This window comes from Anabrus simplex, chromosome 1, assembly GCF_040414725.1.
Source record: "Anabrus simplex isolate iqAnaSimp1 chromosome 1, ASM4041472v1, whole genome shotgun sequence".
Lineage (NCBI taxonomy): Eukaryota > Metazoa > Arthropoda > Insecta > Orthoptera > Tettigoniidae > Anabrus > Anabrus simplex.
Window position 1 is genome coordinate 878,342,720 of NC_090265.1, and position 19,319 is coordinate 878,362,038.

Here is a 19,319-nt window from a genome sequence, read left to right on the forward strand (position 1 = left end):
ATCAGTCACCCCTGGAGAAATCATTACAAGCATCATTTAATACTGTGTAACTCTGCCTCTGGACTTGATAACCACCTGGATTCGGTTAGGAAGAGAGTCCACAATGTTTTGCAGGTACGTCGTATCCGGGTTTAGCCAATCACTGAGGGTTTCATCGCGCAATTCCACCAAATTGCGGGGATACTGTGTTGGCATTTTAAGCGCTGTGCCACCATGTCCCACAGATTTTAATGGGGTTTAAGTCAGGCGATTTTGCAGGCCAATGCTGTTGTCATCTTGAAAAATCTGGGTGTCAATAGTACACTCGTCACACAGAAATTGACTGAAAGGCAACACCTGATCATCCAGAATGTTTAAATAAACATGCTGGTTCATGCTGATGGTCACCTCAAACACCCGCAAAACATCACAGACCCACCTCCGGCTTCAACCTGACCTTGTACACATCCAGGATGAAATGCTACATTTGGCCTTCAGTGCACTCGACCACGTGCATCATCGGAATACAGGCAAAAGCATGAATTGTCAAACCACATTATGTTCCACCAGTAAGCTACTGTCCACGTTCAATGATTTCTAGCCCACCGAAGATGTGCAGCTTTATGTGCCTGTGTGAGCAGTGGACTCTTGTGAGGTGACAGACTCCAGATGTTCATTGCATGCAATGTTCTCTCACTAACAGGTTGGGATGGACCTTCAATCACTGACTGCAGCAATTCCTGTCGGGTTTGGAAGCGATTTGATTAATAAGCCATGAAATGCGTCTCTGGTCCCTCTCAGCCAGGATCTTGCAATCCAAGAGATGAATGGACAATGATCCCAAGTTTCAGTCTGAATTTTTTTCTTATTTCTGAATTTTTAGACTCTCATAGGGTTTGATATTTACTGATTTCTCAGTATCAGTTTGGAATCGCTTGTCTATTTAAAGATGAAAATTAGTATCTTTTAGTATCTTGCAATTCCTTCTTGAGTTTGGTGGAGGATTGCCATTCTGTCCATTAATCATACCAAATTTGTTAACACATTTACATGAGCTATGTAACTTCTGAGTGTGTCCCTGTGAATGTTTCCTTGGTTTTTTCATCTTTTCACATACATTTAGAATATGTACCATACATTTTTATGAGAATATTGGTGCCAGTTTTGACCCCACCTCACTATTTGAGGGTTAATATCAGCCATCAGCAGTTCTTACAAAATGTATCTACTCTACATCATTTTCTGAAGATTTCTTGTTTCTTTGAATATAAGTTACCACATCCCAGAGAAAAGTGATATACTGTATGTTGGTATTTACTCATATTGAAATATTTTTCCAGTGGGTTACTTATGATCAGTTGGGAAATGTGATTTAGGGCCTAAGTCAATCTACTAAATACCACCACCGAAGTCAATACGAATGAATTTCAATATTTCCATTCATCAGTGGATTAAAGAGGCATAATGTACTTACTTCCCTAGGGATTCTTATGATGTAATTGGGAAAAGTCACTTACATTGTTTGTCTCTTGCATTAAAACCATCATATTCCCATTAAGCTATTGAAAAAATAATAATATTGATAATTCAACTTCTATTAATTCTCTCAATAACAGGTCCTGCAAACAACAGTGAAACAATTTGGATGTAGTAATTATTGTTAAGTTAATATACACATTCGGAAGGTTCAGTCTCGCCTTTGTTGATTTAATGAACTTTAGGTAGTCTTAAAGTGGCAGGAGCATTATTCCAGCTAAATTTAAGCCTCATATAGGAACTTGCTGGGTTTGTAGTGATGATTTAATGCAATGCAATGCAGTGCAGAATGTACTTAAAATTGTATCATTCACATTGGAAACTCTATCAAAATATGTTCAGTACTTTTGAGTATTGGTAATGTTGGAACATTTTGACTTCTGCTGATTTGATGATAGAAGTTGAATATTTTCTGAAAGAAGAAAGTGAAGGTGTACATAAATGTAATATACTTCCAGACAACTTGGAAAGATCACAATATGAAGATGAAGTTGGAATTCAAGAAAACAAACTGGGGCAAATATTTGTTTATAGGAAGGGGAGTTAGGGATTGCAATAACTTACCAAGGGAGATGTTCAATAAATTTCCAGTTTCTTTGCAATCATTTAAGAAAAGGCTACGAAAACAACAGATAGGGAATCTGCCACCTGGGCGACTGCCCTAAATGCAGATCAGTAGTGATTGATTGATTGATTGATTGACTGATTGATTGATCTTTTTCTGAACATAATTCTGATGTGTTTTGTGGCCATGTGTAGTACACCACTGCTTGTACACACGTTGAACAGTCTTATGTAAAACACCAACAAATCCAGCAACTTCATGCACCGAATGGCCATGGGCACGGCTAAACATGATAGCCCCTTTCTTGCCACTCTGGCACATCCTTACATCTACCCATGTCTCCCTGATCGCTACTGGCTTATGCTCACGTAGAGGCAGGGCACATGCAGTCGAGCATGGGACTCGTTGGCCGCGCCATCTGTACGGGCTTAACAATTCATCTGTGCGTGCGCACTAGGGTGACTACTTTTTTGTCCGGTGAGCTTATGTTTAGCAGATTATTAAGACTTCACACATACAGGACGTTCCCAAACGTGTGGGAAGTAATCCATGGGTGGACAGTACACCCTTAAACAACATAAAAAGTCCCTACGAACATATGCCCTACAGTACTTCCGCGTAGGCTACGTGCCGGTACTCGATTTCACCCTCTCCCTTCCTACAATCATATGTCATGTCATTCACTTAATCTCATTATCTTCTCTGATGAGGTCGAAGGTGATCAAGGCGACAGTGGTTAGACTAAGTTTTTAATGATTTAAAGATGCAAAATTAAACGAGGCTACAGGGCCAGTTGCAGACAGATGATCGTGGAGGCGCATAGTTAATTCACAGAGGCTTTCAGATTGAATGCTGACAGGCATAGCAGTCTATAATAAAGATATAAATACTGTATGTGTACAGTAAATAACATTAAATTTATGTTGCTTTGTACTGTTGGTTATATTATAAATTAAATCAGTCAGACTGGATTTCAGGACCAATACAGTGGAACCTTGATATCTCGAGAATCACCATGGGAGCTAAATTTTCTTTAAGAGTTATCAAAATTTCGAGACATAGAGAATATCATTTTTGAGCTTAATTGAATCATATGTATTGTTGGGATTATACTGAATACAGTATTTAAAAATATACTAAAAACTCGTATTTTATGGCATTGCTTTAATTATGACCCTTATTAAAGTAACTTTTTGGAAAATAGAATACAGTACATACAGTAGTGAAATAAGAAACCTCAGTTAACATCTTTGGAAAAAATTTGTTAGTCTCTTCTGTTTTTTGCTGTTAACATTTGTTTCTTCCACATACTTTTCAACAACATTTATTGCTGTGAGAAAAAGTGTCATTTATATTCAACTGACTCTGTATGTAGGTTTGAAACCACGCAGCCAAGATTTGTAAATGGAGCTCATCATCCACGACTTCCGGGGTTGCTCTTGCATGTGGCCGGTAATGAATTCACACCCGAAAAACAACAAGGCTTCACCGATTTTCCGATCACTAGAAATTTGTTATTCGGTTCCCATAATATTAGCTCCCAGCATCACTGTAATCATTTCTTTACTTGTTAACTGCTCCTCACAAACTACAAATGCTGTATTGCACAGTCAATGTTGTACAAGTTGCAGAGTATTTTTTTCTTCAAGGGATGAAACGTTTGCTTCGAGAAATCGAGAAACTTGTGTAACCAAATTTCGAGTAATAGAGAAATAAATACTTACATGTGAACAATATGACAAATGCCCGGGAAATTGAGGTTATTTTGAGACACTGAATATTTGAGTAATGGAGGTTCGAGATATCGAGGTTCGACTGTAATACTGAAAAAGGGTACTTACAGGAGTAGTCTGGGAAAGTTTTTAAATTTGTGATGTGAATACTATCAAGAATAAAAAAGTTAAAAATTAATTTGGGTAAACTATACTTTCAGGAATTATCTTACTAAAATACTGCTATCTAAAATTTTAAACTATGTATCTTGTATAGAAGATAAATGGCAAAGTTAGGTGATGGATGAGTAGTACATCTTCCAATGCCAGAAATACACTACACTCACCCGACTATCCATATCGTCTTCTGCTAAAGAACGCTGACTAGTGGCAGCTTCTGCTTTACACTGAGCCAAGGCAAGTTGAAGAGCGGCCTTTTCTTGAACTAATGTTGCACAAGCTGCTTTGCTTGCTGATTCATTTGCCTGGATTAAGAGAAATAAATATAACTTTTGGTGCACAGTGCAGTACATTCAGAAAGAAGTATCTATATCAAAGATTAAATGGTTATTAGAATATAACATGTTAAATAACCAACAATTTTTTTGTACTACCTTAAATAAAAAATTATACAGTGTTCACATTTTATTGAGCACATGGGTTAGCAGGATGGCTTACAACCTGTCAGTATGTAGGACAGTGTGACAATGCATCAACCCTAGAGAGACTGAGATCTCCTACAGGGACTCCATAAAACAGATAAGAGAGCAGGACTGTCAGGACCGCATTGGGAGGATTAATATAAATAGCCTAACAGGGAAGTGCAAAGAGTAAGTGCGCCTTACAAAAAAGAAGGAAAACAGCCATCTTGAGATTGAATGAAACAAAGTGAAAAGGTTAACAGAAGAAACACTATACGGTGTCCTGGCAGGAACACTAAAGAAGAAGACTGGAGTTGGATGCATAAGTGATCTGAAAGAGATTAATAAAATCCAGTATGTCAATGAAAAAGTAATGAAGGTGATGTGCATATTGAAAAGGAGAAGCTGACACTAGAACGGGTGCATGCATCCCAGATTAGGTGGCAGCCAGGATATGAACCACTTCCTGGAGTGTGTAGAAGATGAAGTAAGAGCCATCGTCACAGAAATCAGAATGCACAGACTGGAATGGAAAGGATTGGGTACAGATGATGTGTGATCACATGGATAAGGTGGAAGGGATGCAAAAGAAGGGCATCTTCTCTACTTTTACATGAGAAAGAGCTTGGTGTAAATAACAGTTGGTTCTTTTATTTTTACAATTGGCTTTATGTCGCACCGACACAGATAGGTCTTATGGCAACGATGGGACAGAAAAGGCCTAGGAGTGAGAAGGAAGTGGCTGTGACCTGAATTAAGGTACAGCCCCAGCATTTGCCTGGTGTGAAAATGGGAAACCACAGAAAACCATCTTCAGGGCTGCCGACAGAGGGGTTTGAACCCACTATCTCCCGGATACAAGCTGACAGCTGCACGGCCAACCCACCTGGTAACAGTTGGTTCAAGAAGAACGTCAGTTCCATTTACAGGTGGAACGAACAACATAAGACTAAAATACTGTGTTTGCTTGCGTATTTAACATCCATTGCATATTTTTGCCATTAATTTTTTTTGAGACTGAAAACCAAATATATTTTTTTACATGTAATTTTTCCACTGCCTGTTTAACTCAGCTACCCTAACATACCTGACAATGTTTGGAAATAAAAAAAAATTGGAAATTTTTTTAAATGATGGATTTCATCACATATACTATATTTCACCATGGTGCGGGCAGAAAAGGGAAAGAGAAAAGGTATGTATGTTTGTTGTTTGGGTATGAATTGAGATCAAATTCACAAAAAATTAAACACTGCTGTATAACTCATCACTTTCTTCAATTTTCTAAATTTTCCATGAATAGCAGCCAATTTTCAGTCATCTTGAATTCTTTGTTGAAACGTGACACAAAGACAGGATATACTGGTAGCTTATGTACTACCTGTATCATTGCTACCATCACAGGGTATCGCAGAAGGTTCATTCCTTAAAATTTAAATCATTTTAGAATCTGCATCCTGGGCCATTTCATTAGCAATGGCAGATGTTTTGGTTCTGGCACATGCGTATTTCTTCGCAATATTGAAAGCTGGTAACATTTCTCTAAACAATTGTCCTGTGTAATCGGAATATGATAACGAGAAGTTATGTTCTACAATGAGCGCTGTGAACAATCTGCTCAGATGGCAGCACTGACCTCTTTCTAGCCAACACAAAAGTACTAAATACGACGTAACCCCGGTGGAAGACTCAGACATACAAAGGCTCGAAAGGCATGGATATTTTAAGTTTAGAACAGATTTTTGTTCTCGTTGGCTGGTGGCAGCGCAGTAGAACAAGTGTGCTGATAAAGCCAAAAGTTGGCCTCTCTCTTCATAAGCAGCACCAAAAGAACAGTGTGAATTAAACAATTACACACAGCTAACTGAACATGATTTCAAGTTTTAGCACAAAACCTTTGCTTATGTGCATATCCGATGAGTTACATAATTAAATATATGTTATTTATTAATATCTCTTGCTTACAAGTCAGTATTTCTTGTATTTTATGAAAATGTTCTTACAATGTTTGCTTGAACTCTGAAATCATTGCATAATTTCCCCTCCCCTCAATTCCTTGCCTTAAAATTATGAAGGGGAAAAAAAAAAAGCAAATATGGTATATGGAAGATGATGATGATGATGCTTGTTGTTTAAAGGGGCCTAACATCTAGGTCATCAGCCCCTATGGAAGAAGATAAGAGCAAACTTGTGATGGTTGTCAAAGTAATTGTGAGAGTCTAAACTGTGACCAGAGGTTAAAAGTAGCAGACTTGCAAGACTTTCACGTTCCAAGGATACCAAGCACGAAGATCTCCCAGGGCTCCAGAAAACAGATAAGAGAGTGAGACTGTCAAGACCACATAAGAATAGGACTACAGTTAATAAGAGATGAAGTGAAAACCAGAGATGAAAAATGGATTAGACTGAAAAATTCTCGTCCAGAAAGCAAATGAAGTCCCCATGGGAAGACAAATATGAGAGAGGTGGAAATACCATGGTGAAATTCATTATTTTTCAAGTCCGAATCAAATATCATTTTGTCAGTGAGTAGCAACAGTTATGGCTTTAGTATTTGCAGCCATAGGGTTTTCTTTTAAACATTTTTTTCTTCATCAACAGGCAGACCAGCAAGTGATCTGGCTCTTGTAAGATACCACAGTCGCACGGCTCATCGCTATTGTTGAGCATGTTCCTCTTCTTCACAACGGTCTGGTAGTGTGAAATTTCTGTCCTCAGCCTGTTCAACAATTTCCAAATTCCACATGGCAAGCTGTGAACTGGTGCCATTTTCTCTGAGAGAGGGATAATTGGGTCCTTGACATCTGTCTTTCATATCTTCACACAGGCAGCTTCTTATGAACATTTTGGGGCTGTTACTCCCCTCAGAAAGCTGCTTCGGACTGACTGATGGAAGTCTTCTTCAGAGCTATATTCACCTTTTTGGGCTGGAGTTCTGAGAGTGATGGAGTGAACACCTCACATCCTTATAAAATTTAGTCAAAGGCAAAAGAAAATCAGTGGACACAATAAAAGCCTTTGAAGACGAGGATGGGAACTTGGTTAGCACAAAAAGAGACATCAGAGAGGTCCAGAACAACAATTCTGGCCACCTGATGAAATGATGTGAGGTAGAGCAGAGAAACATAGAACGAAATGTGAAAGCCTCTGCAGAGAGCACACGAGTAGCATTATGAACTACTCCTAAAGGAAAATTACCTGAAGTGGATAAAGCCAATGCAGACATGATCAGAATACCAGAGGTTTGAGTCTGCAGTGCCTATACAGAGTGTCCAATGCAGTTTGGAAGGACAACAAGGTATCCATAAACTGGAGGAAGTGTGTTATCATTCACCTGTTCAAGAAAGGGAACAGGCAAAAAAATCTGCAATCTTATGAGGGACAACACTTGTTTAAATGAGCTGAGAATTCTCTAGAAGATGACAGAATGGAGACTGAGAACCAAAACAAAGCCACAACTGGGTTTAAAAAAAAATTAAAATAAAATAAATGTTTGTTAAATGTTTAACATTAAGCACAGGAAGATTTTAGGGAGAGCTGGGATAGGAAATGGACAGGACTGAGCAGGTAGTGGCAGTGGTCTTAATTAATGCACACCTTCTGCTTTCTGCTGATGGAACCCACCATTTCTTGAATGTAACCTTACAGCCATAAGCCTTACAGCATAGTCAGTTAACTCAATAATAACATATGTAACTCTTTGTGGGCAGAAACAAATATACACTCTACTTTTCTTTCTCTCAGGATGGAAACATGTATGTTCCATTCAAATTTTGCAGCTTTACTAACTGAGCAGGTACACAAATATGCTCATAGATGGCAGAAACTGTTCCTTCAACTCTACTGATGAGGGAAATTCCCTCAGTATCTTGTAATGTTTTTTTTCCTGTTGATGGGAGTTGCATAATACACAAGTTGCACGACACAATTTTTGTGTGTGCATACTTATTACACATATTACATATATTAACGGTTTTCCAGTGAAATGGCATTGCAAAAATAGATTAGTGATACTGATAAAGTGTTAATATTGGATTATACAAAGAAGTGTTGGATTTTAATGTATGTGACTCTTGAATAATACCAATATAGTTGGTCCGTTATTGGACATTATAAATTTTCCAGCTAACTCATTCCTGGTTACCAGCATAAAACCACACAAGTGACAATGGCAGTGACAGAGTGGATGGGACATAAGTAATAACAGTCCTTGAGCTATGACTATTACTCCTGTTCATAACATTGATCAAGGGTCAATGTTGCCATCAAACTTTGATGAACACACCCTGTAGAATACTTATTTATGTTATTTGTGTGGAGTGTGGGTTCAACGGCTATGACTATTCAGTATGGAAATTATTTAAACCATGCATATGAAAGACATTTTCCAAGCTTGTAGGCCAAGGTCTGACCTTAGGAGAGAGTGGATCCTCGAAAATGATGGCTGCAGTTTCTAGCAAAATGCTGGTAGCTAGGTACCCAATTCAACCATGGCCTACAAGTCTCTAAAATGTCTATATTCATTGAGATACTGGCTGTGAAAGCCTCAGATGTTATTTTAAATTGTATTTCTCTTATATACAATAGACCTACTACTAACTGCATATATTCAAGTTCTTCTGGTATATTTTCTGCAATACTTTCCATTTACATGAATAATAATAATAATGATAATAGCCTCCGTGGCTCAGGCGGCAGCGCGCCAGCCTCTCACTGCTGGGTTACATGATTCAAATCCCAGTCACTTCATGTGATATTTGTGCTGGACAAAGCGGAGGCGGGACAGGTTTTTCTCGGGTACTCCAGTTTTCCGTCATCTTTCATTCCAACAAGACTCTCCAATATCATTTCATTTGATCTGTCATTCATTAATCATTGCCCCAAAAGAAATGCGACAGGCTTCGGCAGCCGGCACACTTCCTATCCTTACCGCTAGATGGGGTCTTCATTCATTCCATTCCTGACCCAGCTGAATGACTGGAAGCAGACTGTGGATTTTCATTCAATAATAATAATAATAATAATAATAATAATAATAATAATAATAATAATAATAATAATAATAATAATAATAATAATAATAATAATAATAAAGACAATGATCATTTAAATCTTGCGACATACCTGAACTGTAGTCAGACGGTCTTCTAGCTCACGAATGCGTGTGTGTAACACTTGGCGCTCCTCCACTAGCCGTGCCAAAGTCAAAGCCACCTCATTATTATCTTTGACGTGTTGATCTAATGCTGCATTCATATTCTGCAACAGAGTTGTTTAATTCCTTTGAATCATATAAACATACATTGTTCTTCAAAATCTAAGAAAATACTTCCAAATGTAAGCCTTTAACTGAATTATTTACTTTCCTGTCTAGTTTCCCTTGGATAACATTATTCAATTGTGTGATGCTACATGGGTACTGACAGCTACACTGCCTTTCCTTTCCTTTTTCACTCCTGTAGGTACCTTTCTTTACCATTACATCCTAGCTCTAAGAGCCTGAAGTGTTCTCCTCTAATGTAATGTACTGAAAGAGCATTAGAACTTAAAAAAAACAAGGTATGCTATTTGACTTATTTTCTTTCTGAGTTCAGTAATTTTCATTTTTTAAATTTCAATTTTGTTTTATGTAAGTGAAACTACCTAATTTAAATAAATATTGAAAACTACTTTGTGATATCTGTCCTGTCCTTGAATGCTGACAGGTAAAATACTCTAGGGATGATTCTTAGTTCAAATGCTCTTGCTGCATATCTTCAAATTCACGTCCATTAACAATGTCATAGAAAAAAAATCAAGTTAACCTCATTCCAGTCTGACATGTTTAGGGATTAACCTCTTAACACATCAAGGTACCCTGTGGATCAAATTTTCTGTTCAAAAGTGCACAGGAGAAAACTTCTAAATCATCCGAGGCAGGGATACATCACATATGTAAGAAACAAATTCAGTAGGCAACATGCAGAAGCTTTGTTACATTGGTACAGGAAGCCGATATATTTGTTATCCTTATACTGCAGGCCTCAGGGGCTCTGAACTTTGGAGCGTGGGTTGGCGACCATGGGGCCCTCAGCAGAGTCCTGGCATTGCTTCCACTTACTTGAGCCAGGCTCCTCACCTTCATCTATCCTATCCAACCTCCCTTGGTCAACTCTTGTTCTTTTCTGACCCCGACGCTATTAGGTTTGCGAGGGCTAGGGAGTCTTTCATTTTCACACCCTTCATGGCCCTTGTCTTCCTTTGGCCGATTACTTCATTTTTGAAGTGTCGTACCCCTTCCATTTTTTCCCTCTGATTAGTGTTATATAGAGGATGGTTGCCCAGTTGTACTTCCTCTTAAAACAATAATCACCACCACCTTATACTGCATATTATTTTCCTTGCAACCATTTTATTAACAACAATAAAAGTTTAAAAAATATGAATACTAGTTTGACAAAATTTAAACATTCTCAGAAAGTCTAGATTCTGAATAGATGAATTAAGCCATTTGATGAGATGTATAGTTAGTTGGGAAACAGTTACAGTACTCAAATAAAAAAATTGATGTGAAGATTTTAGAAAGAGCAATAAGAGTCAGGTCACTAATGCTAAAGGCTTGCCTGCAGAGGAGAAGGAAAGAGCCTCAAAAGCATTACGAGATAGTTTGAAGCAAACAAGTAGTTCTATCAGAATTGTGTGATAATTGAACAATAATATTATATCTAAAAATAATATGAGAATGGTCATATATGTGCTTTGTAGACTAAAACTATTCAGCATTTTAATATAAATGTATCACTAAAATCTTATTGGATTTTTCTCTATAGTAATGGAGCAGACCACACTGCCAGTGACTCAACATCATGTGCTGGGCAGCAGTAAATAACACGACTCTGTAGGGGGGCTAACGGCTTAGGGCAGACGAGCCCCTTTAGGTGAGATGATGGCCCCCTCATTGAAGGAAATTATACTAAAAGCCATCAAGTTTTCATAGCCCAATGGCAATGTGGATTGAGGAGGATCATTCCCTATTAAGTTCTTCTTGCAAGAGATGTATAAATTCCATCCTTTCAGTACAATTCATGATATACATTAAATCACCAAGGATAACAAGTCATGTTAAAATGTACAGGTTTTGTCCCTCTTTTGGGATTTCTTCAGCTACACTTAACTTCAGTGATAAAAATATACACATAAGAATTTAAGAAGAACACTGTGTTGCATTGAAGTTGAAATTTTGTCAAAAAATCCATCCATTGTTTTAGATGCACTAAATATGCATGAATAAAGATGCCACTGTCTGTCACACGACACACATAAAATTATGAGAAATGTATTGAAAGATTAAATGTTCAACAATATTCATTTTGTATTATAAAGTTGCTGAATCAATGTCACCATAAGCAGCTGTGATTGTTATACAAACCTGTAAGATACTGGTGGTAAACAAGTCATGTTGATGGGGTCCAGTTTACTGGGAAACACCTCTCATAAAGAAATGATAAACGACGGTGTTTTAGAAGAATCTTAATGTAGCTATGGATAAAAGGAACTATGTCCTGAAGAAAATTAGATATTGACAAACTGTATCCAACGTGTATCAAATGGGGCTGGCGGGAATAAGTAGTTCATTTCCATGTCATTTAATTTGGTTCATTTTTCTTTGCGGTTCCCATTTCATACTGGCTTTTCTTCTCTTTTCTGTTCAGACTCCTCATTCATATCTGGTGAAACATCACTTTTACAATGCAGTTATGTGTAGTAGCCCTCAGCAAGCTTCTAAGAAAGATTGGGAAAGGTGTAATAATACATTTGAATATGAACTCGCTCAATTTGAATTCCTTTACCAAAGGAGGAAAGGCGGTTAGGAAAATTTTGTATGACAGGAAGACTCATCATCTGAGCTTGGGAAGAGATGTGGTTGAACAGTACTTCAGAAATAAATCTGAAACTCGGAACAATCACATAAGATATTCTTACGAAGAATACACAAATCTTAATGCCAATGATATATTACTTGATGTCTCCCAACAGTTGGTAACACCATAGCTGTTGATATAAGCCTAGGTCCAAACAGGTTACTGTTGAGTCTGTAAAAGATTCTATTGCTGCTGAAGTGATCACTCATATCATTAAAACAATGCTTTGGAATGGATTTATACTGGAGGTTCTCAAAGTTGCTAGAACAGTCCTTATACCTAAGGGAGGCGATCAGGATGATATCTCGAAGTGAAGGCCAATCAGTATTTGGCGTACAGTAGCCAAGACTGTTGATAAACTTGTTACAAAATACATACCTTCAAATCAGTTCCAAAGAGGCTTTGTTACGACCCCAGGTTCTTTTACCAACATAAATATAAATGATGGAATTTAGCAAACAGCAGCAATGAGAAAGACCTCGGGCTGTATGGTGTTCTTTGATCATTCTGTGTTACCCCAGTCTTTAATACATTGGAGACAGACATATTTGAATGTGCTACCCTCCAAAAATTACATAACTTTTAATGGTTTTTTACAATTTTTTTCAGTACTAGGGAAAGCAATGATTGTAATAACTTTTGGATTATTAAGAAAGATCACATTTTCCTCTACACAAACAGGAGTTTTAATTATCATAAAAGGGCAGTAATTCTTAACTAAATTATAAATTTATGAAGATTTATGAAGCTCTACAAATGAAAAAAAATAAATAAATAATCTGACGTAGCTATGGATGCCAGTTAGGTTAATATCTTGAAATTTGACAAATATTGAGGACACATTTACTAAAATATACTAATGGAATGTAAAGACAATTATTATTATTAAAACATACTGATGATGATTATTGTTGTTGTTTAAAGAGGCCTAACAGCTAGGTCATCACGAAATGAATGAAACGAAAATTAAAACTTCAAATGTATCCACTGACTAGAATATAAAATGAATGATGATGAAGAAATTATAACGAAACAAAAACAATCAGTGGATCCAATTCACAGTGGGATGATAGTTATATAAAGGGGTCCAAAATCCAGGTCACTGGCCCCTCATAATGGTATTAATCACTGGTAAAGCAGAACCATGGTGTTCCTCCTATAGTGGTACTAATCACAGGTAATGCAGACTCATGGTGTTTCTCACATGATGGTACTAACCACAGGTGATGTAGACCCATGGTATGTCACACACAATGGCACCATTCACAGGTAATACAAACTCATGATGTTCCTCACATAGTGGGACTAATCACGGGCACTGGTATTCCCGTGGAGTTCCTCGCTTAGTGGAACTAATCACAGGCCATGTATACTCTTGGTGTTGCTCACATAGTGGTACTAATCATAGGCAATGTGGACCCACGGTGTATCACACATTATGGCATCACCCACAGGTAACACAGGCCCATGGTGTTCCTCACATAATGGTATTACTCTCAGGCAACGCAGACCCATGATTTTCATCACAGTGGTATTCAGTGGCGGCGCGTGACTTTCGTCACTGGGGGTTCAACAGAAGGAAATATCCCCCCCTCAATATCTCCTCTCCCCCATGTCACCTGTGCCATGACTAAGTTCAGAGAATGGGCATAACGGTGCACATAATGTGCATGCCTAAAATCTTCCCTGATGAGAACTTGCACCCTGAATGGTGACCACTCATTACATTTGCTCCATCATAACCTTGTGAAATCAACTTATCTCTATTATCCACAACTTCGCTCAAAGAAAATTTTAAACACTCTGCTGTTGTCTTAGCATCATGACTAGAGGGTAGAGGAAACCCCAGAATCTTTCAACTGGCTTACCGTTGGGAAGAATAATAACAAATTGTGCTGTAGTTGATATATCGGTGGTCTCATCTGCGATTACCGAAATGAAGTGCGCTGTGGTGATTTTTTTTTTCTCACGACAGATTTCATACATGTACGAAAGCAAATCATTCTGAATGTCTTTCGAGGTGCCTTTGAAAACAGCAGCTTTGGACAGATGGTCTCTTAATGCAACGTCAATTTCAGAATTAAAATTGACGAGGCCTCGAAATATGCCAGGATTCGATGATTCACTTGTTTCGTCATGCCTGCACAATGCCACCTCAAACGCGCCACATACTTTACACAGCACATAACGAATTTTCTGTAATTGGTCGTTGTCTCTTTCCACAGACTGCCTGTAAGCACAGTCAAATTACTGATGGTTATCATGTCTTCCCAGGAGATCGAATTGTAACTGGGCAAGCATATGAGATTTAGAACTTCTGTGTTTCTTTATTATTATTATTTTTGGACAGATATCCTATATCTACCACTCTCCAACTTTGGTCCAAGTCCCTTCGCTTTCATCACTCATGAATCATAAAAAAAGGAAAACAAATCAACATGTTAGTAATTTCGCACCCACAGATCCACTCGATTATTTTATACTGTATAAATCCAATCTGAATTTACACACGATTTCATTACTTTTACTTTTAGGATGCCTCGTTATATCAAGATTAGGCATTGGGCGTCCGGCATCCTTAATCTTAATCTTAAGTTTACGCTCAAGAGAGAGAGAGAGAGAAGGAAAGGTTGTCTTCTTAAGTATCATATCACTGTTCAAACTCATTATGTAGCTCCTTACCTTTCCCGGGAAGAAAAATTATGGACGCAACTACAGTGCACAAAAATACACACACGGAGAAAATACTGTAACTTCTTTATGTCCTAAAAATTAAGTTTCTGAACGGCACAACAGCGCAGAAAAACACTCACGCTTGCACAGCGTACAATAATATTACGAATTATGATAACTATTGCAAACTGTTGTAAACACTAGCATCACATTTGAAAAACAGAGTAAACTTTAGGGATGTATGTTCGCAATGTTGGTAACTTAATTTTAAGAACTCCTGTGGCTAGGAAATTAGCGTTTTCTTTGGTATTACATTCCCGCTACTCTTTGCCTCGGTGATTTTTAAGTTAATTTTCTCTCCAAAAAGTAATTATTCCAAAGAAGGCTAAATTTGGGAAAATACATCAATTGGAATTTGGCAGTTTAATGTGACTGCTGGCAGTAATGATGCTCTTCATCACTAGCGCCAATTATGTGCACTATTTTCTGCTACGTAGTTGAATTCCTGTAAGGGCAACAGATGGCAGGCACATACCCCAACACAAGGTCAGTCTACCTTGCCCCAACACCCCCGACAACACGACTAGAGAGAGTGGCATATTGCGCATGCATAAACCACGGATATCTGTTTCTGCGATATCCTGGTCTTGTCTACGTGCCGGCCGATGTCCCCCCGCGTCTCGCCACTCCCTTCGCCCAGGTACGGACGGAGAGAGCGCCTTCGAAAGGGGTTCATTCCAGACAAGTATCCAGCCACGGAACGTGCACAGTTCACATGAATTGAAAGCCAGTACGAGTATATTACGGATAGATGGGCTAAGCAAGAGCTTCGAGATTGACAAGGGAGTTATGAATATTAAGTAGTTGAATAAAATTTTATATAAACTGGAGGTTCATTGCTCCATTGCGCTATACCAGAACCACCACTGGTGGTACTAATCACGGGCGCCAGCCAAACCCGTGGCTTTTCTCACATAGTGGTGCCAATCAAAGGCAATGTAGACCCATGGTGTTTCTCATAAATTGGTACTACTCATACGTAATGCAGATCCATTCTGAAAACAGTGGAACCAGCCAGTGGAATATACATGATGATGCAAATCACAAACAACGTCCACACCCGTAGTGTTTCTCACATAATGGTACTGTTCCTATATAACGTAGTCCCCTGGTTTTCATCGCAAGGTGGTACTAATCACAAGTAATCTCATGGTTCTAATGTCATCATTCCTTGGTTGCCCCTTTTAGTTGCGTTTTACAACAGGCAGGGGATACCATGGGTGTATTCTTTGTCTGGGCCTCCAACCTACAGGAAAACATTATAATACAAATTTTAATCTAATTAGACAATTGGCATGGATATCCTTGTTTACAACCAGTAATTTGCTTTCCTGTTGTACGTTGCTTGACAACGGGCTCACATCGTGTTGCTGCAGGTTGTACATGGGAAACAACCCAAATTTTTAGGGAGTGGTATAAAACTACACACTAGAGAATCCCCTTCACACCAATTTAAAATTAGCTCATTATCTAAGTTTACATGCCTGAAGCATCAGAATCATCATGTTCACTTCAATTTTAGAACACGAGTCTTCCATAAGAAAATCCCGTATAGATTCATCATCTAAATTTCAAACACTTGAATTAGACATGATAAATATTCACAAGAATGATTGGTAAATAATGTTGTCAACCTACTTGACCTACTTGGAGAAATAGACCTACAGGTTAATACTGATAAATCAAGTGTCATTATAGTCAATAATGGTAAACTTGACACTGATAACATACTAACAGTGAATGGTATCATTAAAAGTAAAAATGAAAAAAAAAAAAGGAGGTCAAATATTTGGGAGCTACTTTCAAATACACTCTGATATTTAATGTAAATCAAGTCCTGGAGAAACTGAAGGGTAATTTGGATAAACTTACCAGAACCCACCTACTTCAACCACATCAGAAGCTGACAGCCATCAATCAGTTTATAGGTCCCTCCTTAATATACCCTCTCAAGGCAGCTTCAGTGGATAAAATTCCCAAGAAGAGTCTAATCAAAGCTGACAATATGATCAAACATGTGGACAGAGAAATACTGCAGCTTCCAAGTGACACTCTGACCAGTAAGCTATATTCTAGCCATAAGTACTACAGACTGTCATTAATGTGTTTTACCTGGGAGGCCTATCTTCAACAGCTGAATATTTACACCAAACTTAAAGCTGCAAATGACCCTTATGTCAAGGCAGTGCAAAATTTTTCAGGTGTAAAATCTTGCTACCTATCCAACTTGCAAGTGAATGCAGAGGATTTGACAAAAACTGTCAAAGAACTGCGAGAGTTATTGAGAAATAATTAATTTCAAGCATTGTGCAAATATCCAATTAAAGCAAGAGGCATTAAAATGTTTGCCCAAGTTCCAATCACTGATTTTAAAAAGTCTATATCAAGACAGATTAAAATTAAAACATTTATGTGAATTTTAATATTTCAATTTGATTGATTCACTGATGATGGAACTAAGATTCCATAAACAAGTTACATCAAGCCATCAGCACTGTTTACAATGGCTTTTAGTATTTATGATAATTATGCCCAAGTATCGTTGGCTAATTCACAGGTAGGAAAAAAAGGGACTGTTTAACTTGTTCTGAACTGAAGATGACAGCAATGGTGGTACCAGTGCGCACTCTACTGGGATGCTCCATTTGTTCCGGCCACTGTAGACATCACAGTAAGTATGAAACATTACCACATATGTTGGGAAGTTGTCCTCAGTGGTGAAGTACTTCGAATCAAGCACCATAATTCAAACAGAACCATGAATGTTAAAGCATCTCATCTAAAAAACCTAGACCTATATGAAGAAGCGCACTATGTTGCCGACAGAGGTAACAATCAAAGAATCGATATACAGTAGAAGTCTGCTCTAGAGAGTACGGGATATAACGAGAAACCTGTTCTAACGTCAGTTTTTTCCTGTCCCTTCAAAATTCCTATATTCAACTGTGTATTATCCTTTGGTGAGAACGAGAGCCCTATCACTGATATATCTGTTATTACAAGCGATTAAGCGTGCACAATTTTTTTCCATAACTGATATTTATGCACCCAGCCATTATACTGCATGCGATCGATCATCTTTGGTATCATTTCCTCGCTATAACCACTAGCGAGCTCTCTCGTCGACATTCGAAGGTGATGTTGATAAACTTAACCATAATAGGTATTTTATTTGATCCTGTATTGACTTGTCTATATCTACTGAAAAAACTATTTAAAATAATTTATGTTGGATCCACCTTGTCAATACACTTTTAATTACCGTATTGAAAATTATTTATTCTATCTTACATGTTTCAGAAACAATATGCAATACAAGTGTATTGACAAGGTGGTCCCAACATTAGCTATTTTAAATAGTTTCTTTAATAGATTCAAAGGCGATGTCAGAGTCAATTAATAAAACCTGTCAACTGCTGTTCCGTAAAGAAAAATGAAAATGAAAGAGACCCTGTTTCATAATAAATGCATAAATGAAAATGAAATGAAATGGCGTATGTCTTTAAGTGCCGGGACTGTCTGAAGACAAGTTTGGCTTGCCAGATGCAGATCTTTTGATTTGACGACCGTAGGCGACCTGTGCGTTGTGATGAGGATGAAATGATGATGAAGACGACACATACACCCAGCCCCCGTGCCAGAGGAATTAATCAATTATGGTTAAAATTCCCGACCCTGCCGGGAATCGAACCCGGGACCCCTGTGACCAAACGCCAACACGCTAACCATTTAGCCATGGAGCCAGACAATGCGTAAATAATGTATCCAGTAGCAGTTGTTAACTTGTTAAAAATAAAGGCTGAAGTAAACAATCACTTAATTTTAATGCCAAATACTGCAATTAAGTAAGAATGGGACACACCTCAAAATATGGCAGAGTGCGTAATTTATTTCGGAGGTTAGTTTATATCTTCTCACATCTGGTTACATTTCAGAAAGGGTATTATCATGTAAATTTATAGCGAGAAGGTTATCATTTCTCTACTGGTGCTTGAAATATGTTTTTATGATATATATAGCATGGTTAAGTTAGGTTAGGTGACGCTATTTGAATAAGAAAACTAAAGTTTGTCACAAAATGCAATTGATAATCTTGAGAACGATATTTTCTCGCTACATGCACTTGGAGGCTTTCTCGTCGACATTCAAAGGTGATGTTGGAGTTTATTAGTAATCAACTGCCGTTTCATTTCTGATTTTCTTTATGGAACAACAGTTGACAGGTATTACTCAACAAGAGAAGAACGTGTTT

The 19,319-nt window shown here is 37.9% G+C and overlaps 1 protein-coding gene across 2 annotated transcripts in view; it reads right to left on the bottom strand.

Moving 5' to 3' along the window:
- The window catches only part of LOC136857675 (golgin subfamily A member 4), a 443,088-nt gene that overhangs the window by 39,608 nt on the left and 384,161 nt on the right, over positions 1-19,319 (bottom strand). For both annotated transcript variants that reach the window (XM_067136518.2, XM_067136517.2), the window contains 2 exons: positions 9,558-9,692; positions 4,140-4,277 (listed from right to left, as the gene is read on the bottom strand). In XM_067136518.2, coding sequence (XP_066992619.2) covers positions 4,140-4,277; positions 9,558-9,692 — 273 coding nt within the window. The remainder of the gene's footprint in view (positions 1-4,139; positions 4,278-9,557; positions 9,693-19,319) is intronic.